At 48.0% G+C, this 26,116-nt stretch overlaps 1 protein-coding gene across 2 annotated transcripts in view; it reads left to right on the forward strand.

Annotated features, from left to right (window-relative positions):
- The first annotated feature begins 202 nt into the window (after window positions 1-202).
- Window positions 203-26,116, forward strand: part of LOC134933373 (hepatitis A virus cellular receptor 1-like) — a 72,787-nt gene continuing 46,873 nt past the window's right edge. The window contains exon 1 of one of the 2 annotated variants that reach the window (XM_063928514.1): window positions 203-497. In XM_063928514.1, the coding sequence (XP_063784584.1) occupies window positions 440-497 (58 nt within the window). In that variant the 5' untranslated portion in view covers window positions 203-439. The remainder of the gene's footprint in view (window positions 498-26,116) is intronic. The other variant, XM_063928515.1, reaches the window with a different exon arrangement.

Consider the following 26,116-nt stretch of genomic DNA (forward strand, 5'->3'; position numbering starts at 1 on the left):
GTGTGTATTTAAGTATTGCTTAAAGCTTATGTGGACATATGAACACTGTAAATACCCGGTACAATCTAATATCCAAATTTTGGGTTTCACAACAATTCTACATCCAGCTGTGACTCTCTCAGTGGCTCATTCCAGCGCCCCCACCCACTGTCCTGAGTGATTCAGCCAACGCTGATGTCATAGAGGTACTAGGGAGAACGTGTATTTAAACTCGCCTTGTCTTTAAATCTATATGTCTGTTTCTGCAGTTAATTTTGCTGCATGAGTCTACAATACAGGACCAAATGAGCTATAAAAGCAAGATTGTGTGTCTCTGCTGTCTTGCATGTTCTCCAGCCTGACATGTGCTTGATGTTTGCAGTGGGAGTGACCAGCTAAATGTGCATTGTGTTATAAGGGGTCAGTCCCTGCAGAAATTACTGACACTCCAGCAGCCAGGATGATGTACGGAAGTTGCAGAGAGAGTCTTAAAATTTCCATCCTGCTCCTCAGCTCAGGTAAGATCCAGAACAATGTATACAGAAGTCCAAAGTGAGGCACAATGGACTCATCTTCTCTTGCAGGACACCAATTACTGCACAAAGGAACTTCTTGAGGTTGCTGGTACATTATATTCTTTACAGGAGTGCAGGGACTTACATTATTATTGGAGCATTGTTTGTGTTAGTGTAACAATGATTACTTGTTATCATGGGTTTTTTCCTGTTTCCTGTATATATTGCTGTGCAGTGGGGATTCATAAAACAGTATTCTAACATAAATGATATAATTGGCTGCAAAGCTCTTGCATTGCGTGTTTGTAAATAAATGTGTATAGTTGCCCGCAGGCAGAGTAATATACTGTACAATTCTTTTGTTCTAGTTAAAAAAAGGCAGGGTTGGACTGGCCCACAGGGGTACAGGGGAAACCCCACGGTGGGCCCTACCCCCTGGGGAACCCATTTCCTCCTCTAGGGATCAGGTTCCGGACTGTGTACTTGAATTATACATTATGCATATGTTACATTATATACTGTATATTTATCAAGTGACCCAGATCAGGCACTCTCTATTGGTTAGCCAAGCCTCTGTGGCCACCCACACTAATAAATATAGGCCCCTAACACTGCATTACCCCGATGGGCCCTTCATGCCTCAGTCCGACACTGAAAAAAGGGTTTCCGGATGGCAGGTCGACAGTACTAAAGTCAATAGGTTGACAACTATTGGTCGACATGCATCAGGTTGACGTGGACAAAAGAAGGACATTGTCAAAAGGTCGACATGGCAATGATCGACACAGGAAAAGGTTGACATAAGTTTTTTGTACAATTTTGTTTCATTTTCAATTTTAGCATACTTTACCATCCACGTGGACTACGATTGGGAATAGCAACCTGTGCCAAGCACAGCGAGGAATCTTGCCTGCAGCATGGTGAGCGAAGCGAGTCAGGCAAGGGGACGAGGTGCTCTATTTGGGGTTCCTGGTTCTTTTACTGAGAAAATGACACCAATAAAACCCAAAAAAACTCATGTCAACTTTTTTCCTGTGTCGACCTTTGTTCCCTATCGACCTTTTGGGATTGACCTAGACACTGTCGACCTCTTCCAGGTCGACCCATTGATCCATAACCGTAAAAAAGGTGGCAGTGCTGAAACAAAAGGTGGTGGTACTTACCTAATGTTACAGGTTGATACAAGACTAATAGCAGCTTCCATACTCTGTACATGTTTTAGACATTCATTTTATTTGATTTCTAAAGAGAATTCACTTAAAAGCTTCAAAAAGCGTAGCGATTTCCAGACTTTTGTATTTTTTCCTGAATTTAGCATATAATTCTCATCGTAGCCCCATACAAAGTTGCTTGTAGTGTACTAGGCACAGTAGATTAGTACTTTTTTTGCAAAGGAATTGGTATAGTCGCAGATTAAGCACAATGGGGTAAATGTACTAAGGTGGGAGTTTTGTAGGGATACAGTCTTTAGGTCGACCCAACTTAGGTCGACAGTCATTAGGTCGACCACTGGAGGTCGACATTGGTGTTAGGTCAACATGCATTAGGTTGACATGGGCGTTAGGTCGCATGTACTAGGTCGACAGGTCAAAAGGTCGACATGAGTTTTTCACATTTTTCTTGAATTTTTTGATTTTTTCATACCTAACGATCCATGTGGACTACGATTGGAATGGTAACCTGTGCTGAGTGCAGCAGTAGTGGAGCGTTCGTTCGCCATGCGAGGGGACACGGTGCACTAATTGGGGTTCCCTGTCACTTTACAGAGAAAACTACACCAAAAACAGTCCCAAAACGCACGTCAACCTTTTGACCTGTCGACCTAGTACATGTCGACCTAATGCCCATGTCGACCTAGTGCATGTCGACCTAATGCCAATGTCGACCTTCAGTGGTCGACCTAATGACTGTCGACCTAAGTTGGGTCGACCCAACGACCAATACCCGTTTTATAGAACTGGTGATGACACCCATAGCAACCAATCGGATTCTATCTATTACAGTATCTTCTAGAAGCAGCTAGAAAAATGTTAAGCAGAATCAGATTGGTTGCTATGGGCAACATCACCAGTTCTAAAAAAACTCCCATATAAGTAAATTTACCCCAATGATGTCACAATGCATAGCACTTATACTGGTCCTTTGTCTTCTGCCTTATTAGTCAGGTTAGTGTCAGAGTTGCACATAGCAACTACATGCAATGCTAGCGTCAGTGTCCTGGGGGGATGCGTTTAAGATGCCGTCTGTCGGCGGAATCCTTACACCCTTCAAAATGCTGACAGCAGGATCCTGTCAGAGTCAGGAAACTGATGCTGGTATCCTGTCACAAACATAAGTATTGGGGGCGGGTTATGGTTAGAGCCGGGGGGAGGTTACGTTTAGATGCCTCCCGGGGGGTGGGTGGGGGGAGGTTATGGTTAGGCAGCGAAGATGGGGGGGTTAGGCACCCCGTCCAGTCAGTCAATCATACTGTTCCCGTCCTGAGTACCCTTGCATCGTACTTTTGGCGCATTAGTGATGCAAGTAAGATGCAGATTTTGAGAAAAGACTCTGGCGAGAGGCATGACACGGCTTTGGCACAGAGATAGCAGAGCGCCAAATGGGGCTTTTTGGCGTGATTTGAGAACAGGTGAATGTGGACACATCTAATGCATTGCTGGTTCATGCAGCTGCAATTTAGTTTGCATTGTACTTGTGAAAATACACTCATGACCCAGCCGCTATCTTGTGCACAGAGACACCCACTGCCGGCCTCTCACATACGCTGCTCACATACATAAGTGTAAATATCAGGAACATTGGGGGCACATCGATCAGAACATCAGGCCTCTGATCAACCCTATGCTGTCTGAGGCAGCGCGGTTCCCTTAAGATGCAGTGGTCTCTCCATGATCTGCAAATTAATTTGCAGTGGCTGACTAGAGCACGCCCAGAAATTGGTCCCGATATGCATGCATTTTTCTAGCCACCCTGTTACCTCCCCAAACGCTGTCACTCACTTTGTGAATAAATTGTCTGGACGTCCCCAATCGCTAATCATGCATAGAGCGGCTTTGGTGCATTCACATCGGCAAATATCGTGTGCACTCCTCAATCAGGCCCTGAGAATGCCCCATTACAGTCCAATTGTGCCTCCTCAGTCGCAAATGGAGGTGTGACTGAAATGTGCGCAATTCTGCATTACCTATACTGGTGTATGCAATGCATGATACCTGAGCATGCACAGTGCGAACAGACTCAGGGGCAGATGTACTAAGCTTGAAAAGTGATAAATATCACAGTGATAAAGTACCAGCCAATCGGCTCCTAACTGTCATTTTTCAAACACAGCCTGTGACATGGCAGTTAGGAGCCGATTGGCTGGTGCTTTATCACAGTGATATTTATCACTTTTCAGGCTTAGTACATCTCCCCCTCAGGATGGTCTCCGCAACTGGGCTCATGCTCAATTTGGCGATGGACCCAGAGTTTATAATGCCATTTAAAAAGACATTGGGTATTATTTACTAACAGCTTTCTGTACTCAGCAGCAAACAATGGACAAATACCTGCATGCTGGACCAGGGAGGCAACTGTTTGATTTCAGCTATGAGCTACTATTCAATATTCATTTGCCCTTAATTAGATGAACAATAGGGACAATGGGCCCAGTTTATGTCTGTATGGAATGGCCGATTAGCACACAACGGAGTGATTATCGGCAGACTGCGGATATGCTATGATTTTAGTGCGCACAAGTAAATGTGCTGCCGTGATCTCGTTTGCAATGTGGATTACATCGTAAAGCATACTTACCTACATTTTAATTCTCCTTTCCGGGAGAAGTCCGGAGAGGAGACGCAGCAGGTGTCTTCGGGGGGGCGGGGCCAGACTGTGACATCACTAAGCCCCGCCCCACATCAGGAAATGCCGCGATTCACGGGTCCGCGGGAAGGGGGCGGGGCTAAAATGACGCGATTTGCGTCAATTTAACCCCTTCTCCACCCGACGGACCTGCGAATGTGGGAGGTAATCTCTCATCCTGCTCGCATCACTAGGGTGCGAGCAGGATGCGGGAGACCAGCCCACTCTTCCGGGGGTGCGGGGGGCTACCCCAAAAAAACGGGAGCCTCCCGCAGCTTCCGGGAGAGTAGGTAAGTATGTCGTAAAGTGATTGACAGGAAGTGACAGTTTGAGGTGTCAACTGGGAGTTTACGGGGAGTGGATGAAAAACATAGGCGTGTCGTGGCCGTTTTCGGGGCGTGTATCTGCCATCAGCTGCGAGCTCATCAGTACTAAAACATGGCGTCTGTGCCGCTACTGCCGTGTCCAGTCTGCATAGCCATAGACAAGCCCTTAGCTCCGATGTTCCTCATTTTTGTGTGTAGGCTGCGAATGTGTACGCAATTATGAATCAGTTTGCAATGGCTCACAGGGGAATCCCTTCCACTGCCGGGCACCAGCGCAACTGAAATTGTCTACAAATGTTACTTAGGCCTAGTGTGTGTGATATATAATACTATCTTTCTGATCATTAGGTAATTGACGCACATTACACAGTGACTGGAATACGATAGTACAGAACACATTTTCTGGTTTATACGCTGGTCATATACAGACTACTGTGCGCTCATAGATGATGGTTTTGTACTATTGTGATTTAACCCTTGTGGTGACAGACAGAGGCCGGCAAATGAAATGTGTAAAAGAATTTGCAAAGAAATTCCTTATTCCCTTTGCAGGGGGGAGAGAGGCCAAAAAAAGGGGATCTAATATACTGTGTTCAGTCATCTTATTACTGCAACCTCATCACTGTCACAGAACACTGGAATGCATTGCTGAACCAGAAGGAGCCAAAAGGTTAATGTTCTAGAACAGAGGAGGTGCAGATGTATGGCGGCTGGGTTGCATCTTCTAAATAATATAAAGTCCATAGAATGTCTTGTAAACAATAACTGTATAAACATCAGAACGTGACAATTATAGTTTGTGTTCGTCACCAGATGTTTCCAGCTATAGCCGTCGCTGTCAGTCATTTAAAAGCTGTGCAGCTGTGAGTTGTTGCATTGGGGCTCTTCCATGTCTTGTGAACCCTGTCCCTGTCTTCAACATGCTAGCAGTCTCTGGGGGAGAAGTAAACCACCTTGTAGAGAGATAAAGTGGTAAAGTACCAGCCAATCAGCTCCTGTCATTTTTCAAACAGCCTGCAACATGGCAATTAGGAGCTGATTGGCTGGTACTTTAGCTCTCTCTGCTTTATCTCTCTCCAAGGCTTGGGGGGTAATTCAGACCCGATTGCTGCTGTGGGTTTTTGCACAGTGGACAATCAGGTAGTAACTATGCATGCGTTTGCACCGCAATGCGCATGCGCGTTGAACAACAAGAAAGGGCACCGCCGGTGTGCGACGGGATAGTGCAACTAAATCTGATCGCATGGGCGTTCGCAAGGTGATTGACAGGAGGAGGTCATTTGTGGGTGGTAACTGACCATTTATTGGGAGTGTCCGGAAAAATGCAGGCGTGCCCAAGCGTTTTCAGGGAGGGTGTGTGACGTCAGCTCCGGCCCCGATCATCCTGTTCTCATCGCACTGTAGGAGTAAGTCCTGGGCTGCAATCGCACACTTGCACGGTGAATATACACTCCCGCTGGAGACGGCGACTATCCGAACGCAGGACATCAAAGTTTGCAGCCCAGCGATCAGGACTGAATCACCTCCTTAGTACATAGACCCCTATAATTTGTCTACACTTTTTCTCTCTCCAAGGTTTGATACATTTAATTCTATGGGGCCTATATATCACCATGCGGATGACACGTGATAAAATCGCCCCAACTCACACTGCGATAATTGATTACATTGCAGGGATGTATCAAATATCGCGTGCAGGGACAGAGCTTGCGCTCAAGCTCTGTCCCTGCAATGATACTCCGCAGAATCATCAGGGTATTTTTCGGAAATATACCCCGTCCGGTCGACACCCCCCCGTCGCGACTACCCTTGCGCGCTTTGGATCCCCCCCCCCCCCCGAAGATCAATATACTCACCAGTCCAGGGAGCCGGTCCGCGCTGTTCCTGCTGGGCTGCCCGGCGCCGGATCCTATGCGCTGCGGTGACCCCGGTGCTGTAAAGTGCGCTGCCGCTTTGCAGCATCACTTTACTGCACCGGGGTCATTTTTCAGCACATGGGGGACCCGGCGCCCAGCAGCGCTCACCAGAGCAGCGGCCACTGGCTCCCTGGACAGGTGAGTATGGGGTTTTCTCTGACGTCCTAGTGGATGCTGGGACTCCGTAAGGACCATGCTGGGACTCCGTAAGGACCATGGGGAATAGCGGCTCCGCAGGAGACAGAGCACAAGAATAAAAGCTTTAGGATCAGGTGGTGTGCACTGGCTCCTCCCCCTATGACCCTCCTCCAAGCCTCAGTTAGATTTTTGTGCCCGAACGAGAAGGGTGCAGGCTAGGTGGCTCTCCTGAGCTGCTTAGAATAAAAGTTTATTTTAGGTTTTTTATTTTCAGTGAGACCTGCTGGCAACAGGCTCACTGCATCGTGGGACTAAGGGGAGAAGAAACGGACTCACCTGCGTGCAGAGTGGATCGGGTTTCTTAGGCTACTGGACATTAGCTCCAGAGGGACGATCACAGGTTCAGCCTGGATGGGTCCCGGAGCCGCGCCGCCGGCCCCCTTACAGAGCCAGAAGAGCGAAGAGGTCCGGTGAAATCGGCGGCAGAAGACGATCCTGTCTTCAGACTAAGGTAGCGCACAGCACCGCAGCTGTGCGCCATTGCTCTCAGCACACTTCACACTCTGGTCACTGAGGGTGCAGGGCGCTGGGGGGGAGCGCCCTGAGACGCAATATAACAGATGATACCTTAGGTTGGCAAAAGAATACATCACATATTGCTCTTGGGCTATATGGATGTATTTTAACCCCTGCCATTATTACAGAAAAGAGCGGGAGATAAGGACGTCGTGAAGGGGCGGAGCCTATCTCCTCAGCACACAAGCGCCATTTTCCCTCACAGCTCCGCTGGAAGGACGGCTCCCTGACTCTCCCCTGCAGACTTGCTACAGAATCAGGGTAAAAAAGAGAAGGGGGGGCACTATTGGCAGCTAAAAATTATATAAACAGCAGCTATAAGGGAATAACACTTATATAAGGTTATCCCTGTATATATATATAGCGCTTGGTGTGTGCTGGCAGACTCTCCCTCTGTCTCTCCAAAGGGCTTGTGGGGTCCTGTCCTCTATCAGAGCATTCCCGGTGTGTGTGCTGTGTGTCGGTACGTGTGTGTCGACATGTATGAGGAGGAAAATGATGTGGAGGCGGAGCAATTGCCTGGGTTAGTGATGTCACCCCCTAGGGTGTCGACACCTGACTGGATGATCGTATTTAAAGAATTAAGTGATAATGTCAGCACTTTGCAAAAAACGGTTGATGACATGAGACAGCCGGCAAATCAATTAGTGCCTGTCTAGGCGTCTCAGACACCGTCAGGGGCCCTAAAACGCCCGTTACCTCAGTGGGTCGACACAGACCCAGACACAGATACTGTCGACGGTGAGGAGACAAACGTAATGTCCAGTAGGGCCACACGTTACATGATCACGGCAATGAAGGAGGCATTGAACATTTCTGACACTACAAGTACCACAAAGAAGGGTATTATGTGGGGTGTGAAAAAACTACCAATAGTTTTCCCTGAGTCAGATGAGTTAAATGAGGTGTGTGATAAAGCGTGGGTTTCCCCCGACAAAAAACTGCTAATTTCTAAAAAATTATTGGCACTATATCCTTTCCCGTCAGAGGTTAGGACGCGTTGGGAAACACCCCCTAGGGTAGATAAGGCGCTCACACGTTTATCTAAACAAGTAGCGTTATCGTCTCCTGATACGGCCACCCTCAAGGAACCAGCAGATAGAAGGCTGGAAAATATTCTTAAAAGTATATACACACATACTGGTGTTATACTGCGACCAGCAATCGCTTCAGCCTGGATGTGCAGTGCTGGAGTCGCGTGGTCGGATTCCCTGACTGAAAATATTGATACCCTGGATAGGGACAATATACTGCTAACTATAGAGCATTTGAAGGATGCATTACTATATATGCGTGATGCACAGAGGGATATCTGCACCCTGGCATCAAGAGTAAGTGCTATGTCCATTTCTGCCAGAAGAGCGTTATGGACGCGACAGTGGTCAGGCGATGCGGATTCAAAACGACATATGGAAGTATTGCCGTATAAAGGGGAGGAGTTATTTGGGGCTGGTCACGGCAACGGCTGGAAAATCCACCTTTTTACCCCAGGTCACTTCACATCAGCAGAAAAAGACACCGTCTTTTCAAACTCAGTCCTTTCGTTCCCATAAGTACAAGCGAGCTAAAGGCCATTCCTTCCTGCCCCGGGGCAGAGGAAGGGGAAAAAGACTGCACCATGCAGCCGCTTCCCAGGAGCAGAAGCCCTCCCCTGCTTCTGCTAAGTCTTCAGCATGACGCTGGGGCTTTACAAGCAGACTCAGACATGGTGGGGGCCCGTCTCAAGAATTTCAACGCGCAGTGGGCTCACTCGCAAGTGGACCCCTGGATTCTACAGGTAGTATCGCAGGGGTACAAACTGGAATTCGAGGCGTTTCCCCTTCGCCGGTTCCTGAAGTCTGCTCTACCAAAGTCTCCCTCCGACAGGGAGGCAGTTTTGGAAGCCATTCACAAGCTGTATTCCCAGCAGGTGATAATCAAGGTACCCCTCCTACAACAGGGAAAGGGGTATTATTCCACGCTGTTTGTGGTACCGAAGCCGGACGGCTCGGTGAGACCAATTTTAAATCTGAAATCCTTGAACACTTACATAAAGAGGTTCAAATTCAAGATGAAATCACTCAGAGCGGTGATAGCAAACCTGGAAGAAGGGGACTATATGGTGTCTCTGGACATCAAGGATGCTTATCTCCACGTCCCAATCTACCCGTCTCACCAAGGGTACCTCAGGTTTGTAGTACAAAACTGTCATTATCAGTTTCAGACGCTGCCGTTTGGGTTGTCCACGGCACCTCGGGTCTTTACCAAGGTAATGGCCGAAATGATGATTCTTCTTCGAAGAAAAGGCATCTTAATTATCCCTTACTTGGACGATCTCCTGATAAGGGCAAGGTCCAGGGAACAGTTAGAAGTCGGAGTAGCACTATCTCAGGTAGTGTTACGTCAGCACGGGTGGATCCTAAATATTCCAAAATCGCAGCTGATTCCTACGACACGTCTACTGTTCCTAGGAATGATTCTGGACACAGTCCAGAAAAAGGTGTTTCTCCCGGAGGAGAAGGCCAGGGAGTTATCCGAGCTAGTCAGGAACCTCCTAAAACCAGGCCAGGTGTCAGTGCATCAGTGCACGAGGGTCCTGGGAAAAATGGTGGCTTCTTACGAAGCGATTCCATTCGGAAGATTCCATGCAAGAACTTTTCAGTGGGATCTGCTGGACAAATGGTCCGGATCGCATCTTCAGATGCATCAGCGGATAACCCTGTCGCCAAAGGACAAGGGTGTCTCTTCTGTGGTGGCTGCAGAGTGCTCATCTACTAGAGGGCCGCAGATTTGGCATTCAGGATTGGATCCTGGTGACCACGGATGCAAGCCTGAGAGGCTGGGGAGCAGTCACACAGGGAAGAAATTTCCAGGGCTTGTGGTCAAGCATGGAAGCATCTCTTCATATAAACATTCTGGAACTAAGGGCCATTTACAATGCCCTAAGTCAAGCGAAACCCCTGCTTCAGGGTCAGGCGGTATTGATCCAATCGGACAACATCACGTCAGTCGCCCACGTAAACAGACAGGGCGGCACGAGAAGCAGGAGGGCAATGGCAGAAGCTGCAAGGATTCTTCGCTGGGCGGAAAATCATGTGATAGCACTGTCAGCAGTGTTCATTCCGGGAGTGGACAACTGGGAAGCAGACTTCCTCAGCAGACACGACCTCCACCCGGGAGAGTGGGGACTTCACCCAGAAGTCTTCCACCTGATAGTAAACCGTTGGGAAGAACCAAAGGTGGACATGATGGCGTCCCGTCTAAACAAAAAACTAGACAGATATTGCGCCAGGTCAAGGGACCCTCAGGCGATAGCGGTGGACGCCCTGGTAACGCCGTGGGTGTACCAGTCAGTGTATGTGTTCCCTCCTCTGCCTCTCATACCAAAGGTACTGAGAATCATAAGAAGGAGAGGAGTAAGAACTATACTCGTGGCTCCGGATTGGCCAAGAAGGACTTGGTACCCGGAACTTCAAGAGATGCTCACGGACGAACCGTGGCCTCTACCTCTGAGAAAGGACCTGCTCCAGCAGGGGCCTTGTCTGTTCCAAGACTTACCGCGGCTGCGTTTGACGGCATGGCGGTTGAACGCCGGATCCTGAGGGAAAAAGGCATTCCAGATGAAGTCATCCCTACCCTGGTCAAGGCCAGGAAGGACGTAACCGCAAAACATTATCACCGCATTTGGCGAAAATATGTTGCGTGGTGTGAGGTCAAGAAGGCCCCTACAGAGGAATTTCAACTGGGTCGTTTCCTCCATTTCCTGCAAACAGGACTATCTATGGGCCTAAAATTAGGGTCCATTAAGGTTCAAATTTCGGCCCTGTCGATTTTCTTCCAGAAAGAACTGGCTTCAATGCCTGAAGTTCAGACATTTGTAAAAGGGGTACTGCATATACAGCCTCCTTTTGTGCCTCCAGTGGCACCTTGGGATCTCAATGTTGTGTTGAGTTTTCTAAAGTCACATTGGTTTGAACCACTCACCACTGTGGACTTCAAATATCTCACATGGAAGGTGACGATGCTGTTAGCCCTGGCTTCAGCCAGGCGTGTGTCAGAATTGGCGGCTTTATCATATAAAAGTCCTTACTTAATTTTTCATTCTGACAGGGCAGAATTGAGGACTCGTCCTCAATTTCTACCTAAGGTGGTTTCTGCATTTCACATGAACCAACCTATTGTGGTACCTGCGGCTACTAGGGACTTGGAGGACTCCAAGTTGCTTGACGTTGTCAGGGCCCTGAAAATATATGTTTCCAGGACGGCTGGAGTCAGAAAATCTGACTCGCTGTTTATCCTGTATGCACCCAACAAGCTGGGTGCTCCTGCTTCTAAGCAGACGATTGCTCGTTGGATTTGTAGTACAATTCAGCTTGCACATTCTGTGGCAGGCCTGCCACAGCCAAAATCGGTAAAAGCCCATTTCACAAGGAAAGTGGGCTCATCTTGGGCGGCTGCCCGAGGGGTCTCGGCTTTACAACTTTGCCGAGCAGCTACTTGGTCAGGGGCAAACACGTTTGCAAAATTCTACAAATTTGATACCCTGGCTGAGGAGGACCTGGAGTTCTCTCATTCGGTGCTGCAGAGTCATCCGCACTCTCCCGCCCGTTTGGGAGCTTTGGTATAATCCCCATGGTCCTTACGGAGTCCCAGCATCCACTAGGACGTCAGAGAAAATAAGATTTTACTTACCGATAAATCTATTTCTCGTAGTCCGTAGTGGATGCTGGGCGCCCATCCCAAGTGCGGATTGTCTGCAATACTTGTATATAGTTATTGTTACAAAAATTCGGGTTATTATTGTTGTGAGCCATCTTTTCAGAGGCTCCTTTTCGTTTTATCATACTGTTAACTGGGTTCAGATCACAAGTTGTACGGTGTGATTGGTGTGGCTGGTATGAGTCTTACCCGGGATTCAATATCCTTCCTTATTATGTACGCTCGTCCGGGCACAGTATCCTAACTGAGGCTTGGAGGAGGGTCATAGGGGGAGGAGCCAGTGCACACCACCTGATCCTAAAGCTTTTATTCTTGTGCCCTGTCTCCTGCGGAGCCGCTATTCCCCATGGTCCTTACGGAGTCCCAGCATGGTCCTTACGGAGCCCCAGCATCCACTACGGACTACGAGAAATAGATTTATCGGTAAGTAAAATCTTATTTTTTGTATTTTTTTGTATTTTTTTTAACTTTACACGGTGATCAGCTTGTGTGTCCATCGGACACACAGAGCTGATCACTGTGCCGGGTCCCCACTCAGCTTTCTCTGCCAGGGGCAAATGGCACATTATCGCAGTGCTGCCCTGTGAACTCGCCAGCCTGAGCTGCAGTATTTTTTCAAAATTTTTTTTTTGTAAATTCAGCTACATCACATTTCCCATTGTAAGTATGGGGAATGCCATGTGGGTTACTAAAAAAAAGTGAATTTAAGGGTTTGGAATTTTTTCATTAAACTGCTCCAAATGTCCTTTTATACATTCAGGTGATACTAAAATAATGTGAAAAAGGATGTTTTCACACCCGTTTCACATTATTTTAGTAAAAATAATTTTAATAAATAGACCCCATTTAATGTAGAGCTGTTAGAAGATTATAGAAAATAGCGGAGCCACATCACATTGACGATTAACTATAAAAATTGTATACTGTCCAGCCTTGGTTGAAGTGCAGTACTTAGAAAGGCATGAACATTATATTTCATACAGGATCTGAAAGTTGCACTTTAAATCTTTAACTTTGACGAATCTATATGTTCCTCTTTTGCTAGTATCATATTATTAGATTACTAATCTCTCTAAGAATCTGCAGGACATTGAAATGTTCAATTATATTTTTTTTGGCAGATATACAGTAAAGCATACCTCCCAACATGACCCATTCCAGGAGGAACAAAATGCTTTGTTCCTGGACTCTCCTCTTAATTTATGATTGCTGTCACCTGTGATGAAACACCTTTCTTATCCATTAACAAGACAACAACACAGGTGACGGTAATCATAAATTAAAAGGGAAGTCTAGGAACAGAACATTTTGTCCATCCTGGAATGGGTCTTGTTGGGAGGTTTGGTAGAGTAATATATTTTGCAGAACATCTCACAGGGGCATATTTAATTATTTATCAAAAGTATTTGCCGGCTATCCCCTGAAAACACCCATTTTCGGGGGCTGCCCGCTTATACTAAGGAAACTGTACTGTATGGATGGACAACTGTGTCAGATATCGGAAATATCTGCTGTAATCCTCGTATGATCACAAAAGAGGCCCCAGGAAGAAGGTCAGATAGCTAACTCTAGCGATATCTTCAGATTTTAGCCTATGGGCCACATTCCACAAACGTTACAAGGACAGGGATCCGCTAGGCAGCACTTCCCAATCTGGTAGTACAGTGTTTACATTAGTGATCACTTTACTTTTACACATTGTAAAGAGGAGCTCCTATAGGAGCCACTGTACGTGGATGTGAATAGTCACACATCCGGGCAATGACCTTATTTCTGATTGCTGCGATAACACCAAATAATGAATAAATATGCCCCATAGTCCTTTTATATATGTTTTTTTCGTTTCAAATGGAAGTTCTACTTTTATAATCGTATCTGTAAAATAGCGCAAATCACAGTTTTGAACAGCAAGCGTGTATGTGTTTGGGGAGGTCAACGAAGTGTAGCCCACCCCCACTCTAAAATGCTGCTAATCGGAGCTTTAAACAGCAGGGGGCGGAGCCATGATTACAAGAATGCCACTCACACCCCCTTAGGGATGGCCATCGGCGCACCCTCCATCGACGGTGCCATGGACCATTGATGGTAACAATCTATGTGGCACTATACCATTGATGGTTTTAACCATTGGTGGTAAACGCATGCGCAGAAAGACAGCCTGTACTGCTGGTTGGTTTACTTTACACATGCACGGCTCCCAGGCAGTTGTAGTTCGGACATGGAGGCGGGGCCTGGGGGAGGAGGACATCCTGGCACACTGCGACTGCATGTTTGTAAGAGCAGGAGATGGTGCAGCACTGTTGACTGGCAAGCTGAGACTGTCAAGTCAGCTACAGAGCGAGGTGGGCCATCGGCATTCTGGCAACTCTGGCCCCTACAAATAGTGCAGTACTGTGTAAGGGGGAGTAACCATTGGGTCCACTGCTACCATTGATGGTGGTAAACTATTTGTATCATCGCCATCGATGGAAAAACTATCCATCATCGGCTGGAAACCATCAATGGCTCTGATTCGTTGATGGCTATGCCTACACCCCCTGATTATCTGCCCCTTGGGGGGAAGACCTTTTGGAAAGTAGACATGTATGTTATACATGTGAAGAGCATGAACCAACAAGTGTATCAGGCCTAACCTGCCTAAGAAATGTGGTGGTTGTGACAGGCAGGGATGGACTGGGGCCGCTTTTCGGGCCTGGCATTTGTGTGCACGCGCGTAATAGTGGACGCGGACACTGCTCACGGGGGCATACCACGAGTCAGGGGGCGTGAACTTGCATCATGTCCCCATCTTTCTTTGAAACAGGCACTCCAGATGCTGCACACGGCCTTCCCGGCTCTATGTGTGATCGGACCGGCCCACCAGACCATCTGCCCTTCTGCAATATGCCAGAAGTGCCAGAAGGGCAATCCGTCCCAGGTAACAGGTGAAACAGCTCAAACAGAATATTCTTTTCAGCTATTTGGCAAGGAATCACATTACACTTACTGTACAATGAGGGCCATCACTGTGTATATTTAGGAGGTTAATAACATTAATAATTCTCTTAATAAGGCAAAATGAATATTTACTTTTTTTGAGAGAACATTATTATTTACTAATTATATTAAAGGAGCAAAGGGGGTCATTCCAACCCGATCGCACGCTGCGATTCTTCGCAGCCATGTGATCAGGTCGGAACTGCGCTTGCGTGGCGTCCGTATTGCGCAGGCGCATCATTGCTTGGGCAGCGACGCCTCCAACGAAGAAAGCGGTTGCAGCAGCGACCGCAAGAAGATTGACAGGAGGAAGGCGGATCGGGGTGTCAACTCAACGTTTTTGGGGCATGGAGATCCAAACGCAGGCGTGTCAAGGCGTTTGGAGGGAGGATCTCTGACGTCAATTCCAGGACCTACAACGCTGAAGTGATCGCACAGGGTGAGTAACTATTACCCTAGTCTACTTCTGCACAAAACTTTTTTACATAGCAGGGCTGTACAAGCGTTCGCAGCCTTGCAATGCAAAATTCCACTATCCTATAGGCGGCGTTTAATTGATCGCATGGGCTGCAAAAAGTATCAGCATGTGATCAACTTGGAATGACCCCCAATATTCAGTAACTGTTAATTGATGTACATTTTTCTTATTTTATAATGTGGATTTTGAGATTTATTGAGGCATACAAATTTAAATGTTCCCTTGTCATGAAAACATTTTATTACATCAATTAACAATTAATATTACCTGTTTAATATAATTAATAAATTATATTTTTCACTTTAAATTTACTTTTAATACTGTAGTTGGTAAATTGCACCATTTATGTCTATTCCTCCCGCATAATTAGCTCTTAAGCCAGGTATACACCATACAATTATTGGTCTGACTTGCCAATAATTGGATGATCGCCTGTTTTTTGGTGTGTTGTGTAGATATGACTGTTTTGGCAAAACGCTGATAAAATGGCCCAAAAACATTCAGAAAACACTTAGCTTTCATTATCAGAACATTTAGGATTTCCAGAAGATATTGGCCAAAAGGTCCAAATATCATGCAGTGTGTGGGCATTCGCGATAACCTGCCCATATGTCCTAAGCTTTGTCGTGACCACATCATGCTCCTTGTAGGTGAACAAATGCACATTGACCTGAAAATCCGCAGTTGCTGATAGCAGGACCTTCCCCTGAGATATTGTGCTCTAGTGTGTAGCTAGCTTTAGGTTTGCATTAGAAATATTTTGCAAATGTCTGTCAGTAGCCCCCTAAAGGATAGTTTTCTCATCTCATTTCCCATATATCTTTACACAGACTGCTCTAATCTCTGCATTGCTCAGATTTTCTTTTAGACAATTATAGAAATTAAATAAATATTTTTTAGTTATTGACATGGCTTGCCGTCGGTCAAATGTCATGGTTACATTTGTGGGTTTTTTGGCTTTCTTTCACTTTTTAGACTTGAAACTGCTGATAAGATGCAGGGAAGTGAATGTGCTGACTGAGCTGCATCTTTCTATTCTGCAATAAGACCGTAGGAAGCAGCACCACATACATGCCAGTCATTAAGGTGCCATAAGTATTCTACTCCACAGATTTCATCACACATACTGTATGCTTTCTGTTTCGTGAAAATAATGTCCATTTCTCTGACGTCCTAGTGGATGCTGGGAACTCCGTAAGGACCATGGGGAATAGACGGGCTCCGCAGGAGACTGGGCACTCAAAGAAAGAATTAGATCTACTGGTGTGCACTGGCTCCTCCCTCTATGCCCCTCCTCCAGACCTCAGTTAGAATCTGTGCCCGGCTCGAGCTGGTTGCACACTAGGGGCTCTCGTGAGCTCTTAGTAAAGAAAGTATTTATTAGGTTTTTTATTTTCAGTGAGATCTGCTGGCAACAGACTCACTGCTACGAGGGACTTAGGGGAGAGAAGCAAACCTACCTGCTTGCAGCTAGCTTGTGCTTCTAGGCTACTGGACACCATTAGCTCCAGAGGGATCGAACACAGGCCCAGCCTCGGTCGTCCGGTCCCGGAGCCGCGCCGCCGTCCCCCTTGCAGAGCCAGAAGACGGAAGATTCCGAGGAGAAAATCGGCGGCTGAAGACTCCGGTCTTCATTAAGGTAGCGCACAGCACTGCAGCTGTGCGCCATTGCTCCCCATGCACACCACATACTCCGGTCACTGATGGGTGCAGGGCGCTGCTGGGGGGCGCCCTGGGCTGCAATTAGATTACCTTAAAAATGGCAAAAAAACACATAATATAGTCTAATAAACTATATATGTGTAAAAATCCCCTGCCATAATATTAATAAAAAGAGCGGGAGAAGTCCGCCGAAAAAGGGGCGGGGCTATCTCCCTCAGCACACTGGCGCCATTTCCTCTTCACAGCTCCGCTGGAAGGACGCTCCCCAGGCTCTCCCTGCAGTTTCCAGGATCAATAGGGTAAAAAAGAGAGGGGGGGGCACTAAATTTATGCGCAATACTGTGTATTATAGCTGCTATAGGGAAAATCACTTTGTAGTGTAAATCCCTGTGTTATATAGCGCTGTGGTATGTGCTGGCATACTCTCTCTCTGTCTCCCCAAAGGACTTGGTGTGGTCCTGTCCTCAGTCAGAGCATTCCCTGTGTGTGTGCGGTGTGTCGGTACGGCTGTGTCGACATGTTTGATGAGGAGGCTTATGTGGAGGCGGAGCAGGTGCCGATAAATGTGATGTCACCCCCTGCGGGGTCGACACCAGAGTGGATGGATATGTGGAAGGTATTAACCGACAGTGTCAACTCCTTACATAAAAGGTTTGATGACATAACAGCTGTGGGACAGCCGGCTCAGCCAGTGCCTGCCCAGGCGTCTCAAAGACCATCAGGGGCTCAAAAACGCCCGCTACCTCAGATGGCAGACACAGATGTCGACACGGAGTCTGACTCCAGTGTTGACGACGACGAGACTAATGTACATTCCACTAAGGCTATCCGTTGCATGATTACGGCAATGAAAAATGTGTTGCACATTTCTGACATTAACCCATGTACCACTAAAATGGTATTATGTTTGGGGAGAAAAAGCAACCAGTGGTTTTTCCCCCTTCAGATGAGTTAAATGAAGTGTGTGAAGAAGCGTGGGCTTCCCCCGATAAAAAATTAGTGATTTCTAAAAAGTTACTAATGGCATACCCTTTCCCGCCAGAGGACAGGGTACGTTGAGAGACATCCCCAAGGGTGGATAAAACGCTCACACGCTTATCAAAAAAGGTGGCACTACCGTCTCAGGATACGGCCGCCTTAAAGGAGCCTGCGGATAGAAAGCAGGAGGCTATCCTGAAGTCTGTATATACACACTCAGGTACTATACTGAGACCTGCTTTTGCTTCAGCATGGATGTGCAGTGCTGCAGCAGCGTGGTCTGATTCCCTGTCTGATAATATTGATTCCCTTGACAGGGACACTATCTTGCTAACCATAGAGCATATTAAAGACGTAGTCTTATACATGAGAGATGCACAGAGGGATATTTGCCGGCTGGCATCTAGAATAAATGCGATGTCCATTTCTGCCAGGAGAGTATTATGGACTCGTCAGTGTACAGGTGATGCGGATTCTAAAAGGCACATGGAGGTTTTGCCTTACAAGGGTGAGGAATTGTTTGGGGATGGTCTCTCGGACCTCGTTTCCACAGCGACAGCTGGGAAGTCGATATTTTTACCCCAGGTTCCCTCACAGCCAAAGAAAGCACCGTATTATCAGGTACAGTCCTTTCGGCCCCAGAAAGGCAAGCAGGTTAAAGGTGCGTCCTTTCTGCCCAGAGGCAGGGGTAGAGGGAAAAAGCTGCACCATACAGCCAGTTCCCAAGTACAGAAATCCTCCCCTGCTTCGACTAAATCCACCGCATGATGCTGGGGCTCCACTGGTGGAGCCAGGTGCGGTGGGGGCCCGTCTCCGGAACTTCAGCGACCGGTGGGTTTGCTCACAGGTGGATTCCTGGGTTCTACAAGTGGTATCTCAGGGATACAAGCTGGAATTCGAGACGTCTCCCCCTCGCCGTTACCTCAAATCAGCCTTGCCAGCTACTCTCCCGGACAGGGAGGTGGTGCTGGCGGCAATTCACAAGCTGTTCCTCCAGCAGGTGATAATAAAAGTTCCCCTCCTTCAACAGGGACGGGGTTACTATTCCACAATGTTTGTGGTACCGAAACCAGACGGTTCGGTGAGACCCATTCTAAATTTAAAATCCTTGAACACTTATATAAGAAGGTTCAAGTTCAAAATGGAATCGCTCAGGGCGGTTATTGCAAGCCTGGAAGAAGGGGATTACATGGTATCACTGGACATCAAGGATGCGTACCTGCATGTCCCCATTTACCCACCTCACCAGGTGTACCTCCGGTTTGTGGTACAAGACTGCCATTACCAATTCCAGACGTTGCCGTTTGGTCTGTCCACGGCACCGAGGGTATTTACCAAGGTAATGGCCGAAATGATGATACTCCTTCGAAAGAAGGGAGTTCTCATTATCCCATACTTGGACGATCTCCTTATAAAGGCGAGGTCCAGGGAGCAGTTGTTGGTCGGAGTAGCACTATCTCAGGAAGTGCTACAACAGCACGGCTGGATTCTGAATATTCCAAAGTCGCAGCTGGTTTCTACGACGCGTCTGCTATTCCTGGATATGATTCTGGACACAGAACAGAAGAAGGTGTTTCTCCCGGAGGAGAAGGCCAAGGAGTTGTCATCTCTGGTCAGAGACCTCCTGAAACCAAAACAGGTGTCGGTGCATCACTGCACGCGAGTCCTGGGAAAGATGGTAGCTTCTTACGAGGCAATTCCATTCGGCAGGTTCCATGCAAGGATCTTTCAGTGGGATCTGTTAGACAAGAGGTCCGGATCGCATCTTCAGATGCATTGGCTGATCACCCTGTCCCCGAGGGCCAGGGTGTCTCTGTTGTGGTGGCTGCAGAGTGCTCATCTTCTAGAGGGCCGCAGATTCGGCATACAGGACTGGGTCCTGGTAACCACGGATGCAAGCCTCCGAGGTTGGGGGGCAGTCACGCAGGGAAGAAACTTCCAAGGACAATGGTCGAGTCAGGAGTCTTCCCTACACATAAATATTCTGGAACTAAGGGCCATTTACAATGCCCTAAGTCAGGCTAGACCTCTGCTTCAAAACCAGCCGTTGCTGATTCAGTCAGACAACATCACGGCGGTCGCCCATGTAAATTGACAGGGCGGCACAAGAAGCAGGATGGCGATGGCAGAAGCCACAAGGATTCTCCGATGGGCGGAAAATCACATGATAGCACTGTCAGCAGTGTTCATTCCGGGAGTGGACAACTGGGAAGCAGACTTCCTCAGCAGGCACGACCTCCACCCGGGAGAGTGGGGACTTCACCCAGAAGTCTTCCAACTGATTGTAAACCGTTGGGAACGGCCACAGGTGGACATGATGGCGTCCCGCCTAAACAAAAAGCTAAAAAGATATTGCGCCAGGTCAAGGGACCCTCAGGCGATAGCTGTGGACGCTCTAGTGACACTGTGGGTGTACCAGTCGGTTTATGTGTTCCCTCCTCTTCCTCTCATACCAAAGGTGCTGAGGATAATAAGAAAAAGAGGAGTAAGAACTATACTCATCATTCCGGATTGGCCAAGAAGGACTTGGTACCCGGAACTACAAGAAATGATCTCAGAGGACTCTTGGCCTCTGCCTCTCAGACAGGACCTGCTACAGCAGGGGCCCTGTCTGTTCCAAGACTTACCGCGGCTGCGTTTGACGGCATGGCGGTTGAACGCCGGATCCTGATGGAAAAGGGCATTCCGGTTGAAGTCATTCCTACGCTGATAAAGGCTAGGAAAGAGGTGACAGCAAAGCATTATCACCGCATATGGCGAAAATATGTTGCTCGGTGTGATGCTATGAAGGCCCCCACAGAAGAATTTCAGCTGGTTAGATTTCTGCACTTCCTACAATCAGGAGTGACTATGGGCCTAAAATTGGGATCCATTAAAGTCCAGATTTCGGCCCTGTCTATTTTCTTTCAAAAAGAACTGGCTTCACTGCCTGAAGTTCAGACGTTTGTTAAGGGACTGCTGCATATTCAGCCCCCTTTTGTGCCCCCAGTGGCACCTTGGGATCTCAACGTGGTGTTGGATTTCCTAAAATCACATTGGTTTGAGCCACTTCAGACCGTGGAATTAAAATATCTCACGTGGAAAGTGGTCATGCTTTTGGCCTTGGCCTCGGCTAGGCGGGTGTCAGAATTGGCGGCTTTGTCCTGTAAAAGCCCCTATCTGATCTTCCATATGGACAGAGCAGAATTGAGGATGCGCCCCCAATTCCTCCCTAAGGTGGTATCAGCGTTTCACTTGAACCAACCTATTGTGGTGCCGGTGGCTACTCAGGACTTGGAGGCTTCCAAGTTGCTGGACGTAGTCCGGGCTCTAAAAATCTATGTTTCCAGGACGGCTAGAGTCAGAAAGACTGACTCGCTTTTTATCCTGCATGCACCCAACAAGTTGGGTGCTCCTGCTTCTAAGCAGACTGTTGCTCGCTGGATCTGCTCCACGATTCAACTTGCACATTCTGCGGCTGGACTGCCGCATCCTAAATCAGTCAAAGCCCATTCCACGAGGAAGGTGGGCTCTTCTTGGGCGGCTGCCCGAGGGGTCTTGGCTTTACAACTTTGCCGAGCTGCTACCTGGTCGTGATCAAACACGTTTGCAAAATTCTACAAGTTTGATACCCTGGCTGAGGAGGACCTTGCACTCTCCCGCCCGTTTGGGAGCTTTGGTATAATCCCCATGGTCCTTACGGAGTTCCCAGCATCCACTAGGACGTCAGAGAAAATAAGATTTTACTCACCGGTAAATCTATTTCTCATAGTCCGTAGTGGATGCTGGGCGCCCATCCCAAGTGCGGATTGTCTGAAATACTTGTATATAGTTATTGCCTAACTAAAGGGTTATTCTTATGAGCCATCTGTTCGTGAGGCACAGTTGTTATTCATACTGTTAACTGGGTATAGTATCACGAGTTGGACGGTGTGATTGGTGTGGCTGGTATGAGTCTTACCCAGGATTCCATATCCTTTCCTTATTGTGTCAGCTCTTCCGGGCACAGTTTCCCTAACTGAGGTCTGGAGGAGGGGCATAGAGGGAGGAGCCAGTGCACACCAGTAGATCTAATTCTTTCTTAGAGTGCCCAGTCTCCTGCGGAGCCCGTCTATTCCCCATGGTCCTTACGGAGTTCCCAGCATCCACTACAGACTACGAGAAATAGATTTACCGGTGAGTAAAATCTTATTTTTTACCTCACAATATATAGAGAGATTATTCACATTTCCTTGGCAAACATTTGGCTACAATATCCTAGCCCAGTGGTTCTCAATTCCAGCCCTTAATTACCCCCAACCCCTCATGTTTTCAGGATTTCTTTAATCATGCATAAGTGAGTTAATCTATTTTGCTGGGTCAGTAATTATGTCACCTGTTTCCGTGGGATGCAGTCAGAATGCCAGCTGTCGGGATACCGTCAGACAAAATACTGAATCTGGAATCTCGACACCTTTGAGAATCCAACACCGGAACCCCCAAAAGGGTCAGGAGACCGACACCAGAATCCAGACAGCTGGCAGCCCAATAGTAAGTATAGCTGGCAGGTTAGGTTTAGGCCCGAGAGAGGGAGGGCGGTAGTTTTAGATGCCAGATGGGGAGTTAGGGCTAGGCTGAGGGGGTAGGGGACGTAGGTTAGGGTTAGATGGCGGGGAGCGATGGTTAGGCTGCAGGGAAGGGTTAGGTTTAGGCGGCGGGGATGGGGACTTAGGGTCAGGCACTATGAGGGAAGGTTAGGGTTAGTCTAAGGGAACAGAGAGTTAGGGGGTAGGGGAGGGGGGAGAACACCCCACACTCACCCGTCAGTCTTCCGAACTTCAAGATCCCAGCATCGGTATTTTGACCGCCGGGATCCCTAGTGCCAGCATTGCATACTGGACCAGTTTCCACATATAAAAATCCTGAAAACATGGCCTGTTGGGGGTACTCGAGTTCAAAAATTACTCTCTTAATCCAACTATACCACAGAATGAACTAAAGTAGTCCATACACTAGACCACAGGTTCTCAAACTCGGTCCTCAGGACCCCAAACAATTCAAGTTTTCCAGGTCTCCTCACAAAATCACAAATGAAATAATCAGCTCCACCTGTGGATCTTTTAAAATGTATCAGTGAGTAATGAATACACCAGTGCACCTGCTAGGTGATCTGGAAAATGTGAACAGTGTGGGGTGCTGAGGACCGAATTTCGAGAACCACTGCACTAGATCAGAGGTTACCAAACTCCAGGTTTTAAGGATATCCATAGCTGAGCACAGATGATAAATCAAATTGATTGAGGTACTAATAAAGTCACCTATGCCCAAGCTTGATTAGTGCCTGGAGAACCCAGTTTGGGAACCTCTTCACCACGTGAACTTTCATCCAACCACCCAACTTGGTTGAGATTAATGTATGGTAATGTATGGGAGTCAATGACAGTCGTCCATTTGCTCCCAAACCCTGTAAAACAGATACAAACTGTTGTTCAGAAAAGTTTAAATCAAACTGATGTGACTAACTTGCCCAACCAACTATTTTGGGTAGCAAATTACTGATTGATATTTGTTCCTATATATTACCTGATTTTCATTTCACCTAACCAACTAGTTGGAAAGTTGGATGAAAGTTGGTCCCATACACAGGTTCTCAAACTCGGTCATCAGGACCCCAAAATTTTCCAAGTCTCCTCATAGAATCACAAATGAAATAATTAGCTCCACCAGTGGATTTTCTTTCAATGTGTCAGTGAGTAATGAGTACACCTGTGCACCTGCTAGGTGTGCCGAAAAATGTGAACTGTTTGGGGTCCTGAGAACAGATTTTGAGAGCCTATGGTCCAATACATGGCCAGCTTAGCAACCTCTGTCCCTGCTCGGTGCATAGGGGGTAATTCAGAGTTGATCGCAGCAGCAAATTTGTTAGCAGTAGCAAATTTGTTAGCAGTTGGGCAAAACCATGTGCACTGCAGGTGTAGCAGATATAACATTTGCAGAGATAGCTAGATTTGGGTGGGTTATTTTGTTTCTGTGTAGGGTACATACTGGCTGCTTTATTTCTACACTGCAATTTAGATTTCAGTTTGAACACACCACACCCAAATCTAGCTCTCTCTGCACATGTTATATCTGCCTCCCCTGCAGTGCACATGCGGGGTCATTCCAACCCGTTCGCACGCAGCGGTTTGTCGCTGCGGTGCGAACGGGTTCGGAATGCGCATGCGCGGCGGCCGCACTGCGCGTGTGCGACGTTGCCCGGCAACAGGGGTTGCCGGGTTACATTGCATCCTACGAAGAAAGCGGTCGCAGAGCTGACCGCAAGAAGATTGACAGAAAGAATGCATTCCTGGGCGGATCCGGACCGTTGGCTATCGTTTTCGGGGAGTGGTAAGGAAAACGCAGGCGTGTCCAGGAGAACGGAGGGCTGATGTCTGAAGTCAAAGCCGGCTCCAGCATCGCTGAGATCGTCGCACAGGGTAAGTATGTCCAGGGCTAGTCATGTTTTGCTTTAAATTTTTTTAGCTTAGCAGGACGGCACAAGCGATCGCAGCCCTGCTAAGCTAAAATACACTCCCCCATAGGCGTGGACTAGTTGATCGCAGCAGCAGCAAAAAGTTGCTGGCTGCGATCAACTCGGAATGACCACCATGGTTTTGCCCAACTGCTAACAAATTTGCTGCTGCAATCAACTCTGAATTACCCCGGTAGTTGTAAATTCTGCAAACTTCACTGCAGAATGATGAACCAAAAATGAAACTCACAGATTGTGTTGCTGAAACGTATTTTCTTTGCAAAACCACATGTTCTGCGAAATGCAACATTTTTCACAGGTTGCGTACAAAATCTCAGCCGTCGGCAGACAGATCCCGATAGCAAGAATCTCGACACATGCCAGTAAGGATATTCTCCCTACCCCTAATCCTAACTCACCCCTCTTGCAGCCTAACCCTAACCTCCCCCTCCTGCAGTCTAATCTTACCCTGGTAACCTCCAGGATGTGTCAGCGTTCTGGCCGTGGGGATCTCGCTCTAGGTCATTTGACTGCTGTTATTTTGACCAGATCCCATTTTTCACGTATCTATGTGCAGTAAATGCACTACCATGGATTTTTATTGGTCATTAGCTGAATACCAAATTCTGCACGTGTGGCATTTTCCATGCTATATGGATGCATACAGGGCCGGCTCTAGGCATGTTCGAATAGAGCGGCCGCGCAGGGCGCCACCCTTAATGGGCGCCACGCGCTGGCGCCGCCATATTCGATGCTGGAGCCGGCCCTGTGTGTGTGCTGCTGCAGCATTTGGCGGTCGCGCTGTGTATGCGCGCTGCGCGGCGCCGGTATCTAACGTCAGACGCCGGCGCCGCGCATAGCCCGCCTGCACAAGTGGCCGCCCACCCGCCCGCCAGCCCGGACCCAGGCTCAGGCTCACTCGCCCGGCCTCCCGCCCGCCCGCCAGCGCTCCCACACAGGCGGACAACAGTACTCCTCCCCAGCGCCGCAGGTATTTTTTTTTGGGGGGGGGGGGGGAGATCCGCACTGTGGGGGCATTTCTGGCACACAGGGGGCATTTTTGGTTATGTGGGGGCATTTCTGGCACTGTGGGGGCATTTCTGGCTCTGTGGGGGGCATTTCTGGCTCTGTGGGGGGCATTTCTGGCACTGTGGGGGCATTTCTGGCACTGTGGGGGCATTGCATATCTGGCTCTGTGGGGGCATATTTGGCACTGTGGGGGCATATCAGGCACTGTGGGGACATATCTGGCCCTGTGGGGGCATATCAGGCACTGTGGGGACATTTCTGGCACTGTGGGGGCATTTCTGGCACTGTGTGGGCATTTCTGGCACTGTGGGGGCATTTCTGGCACTGTGGGGGCATTTCTGGCACTGTGGGGGCATTTATCTGGCTCTGTGGGGGCATTTCTGGCACTGTGGGGGCATTTCTGGCACTGTGGGGACATATCAGGCACTGTGGGGACATATCAGGCACTGTGGGGGCATATCAGGCACTGTGGGGGCATATCTGGCACTGTGGGGGCATATCTGGCACTGTGGGGGCATTTCTGGCACTGTGGG

Source organism: Pseudophryne corroboree, chromosome 6, assembly GCF_028390025.1.
Source record: "Pseudophryne corroboree isolate aPseCor3 chromosome 6, aPseCor3.hap2, whole genome shotgun sequence".
NCBI lineage: Eukaryota > Metazoa > Chordata > Amphibia > Anura > Myobatrachidae > Pseudophryne > Pseudophryne corroboree.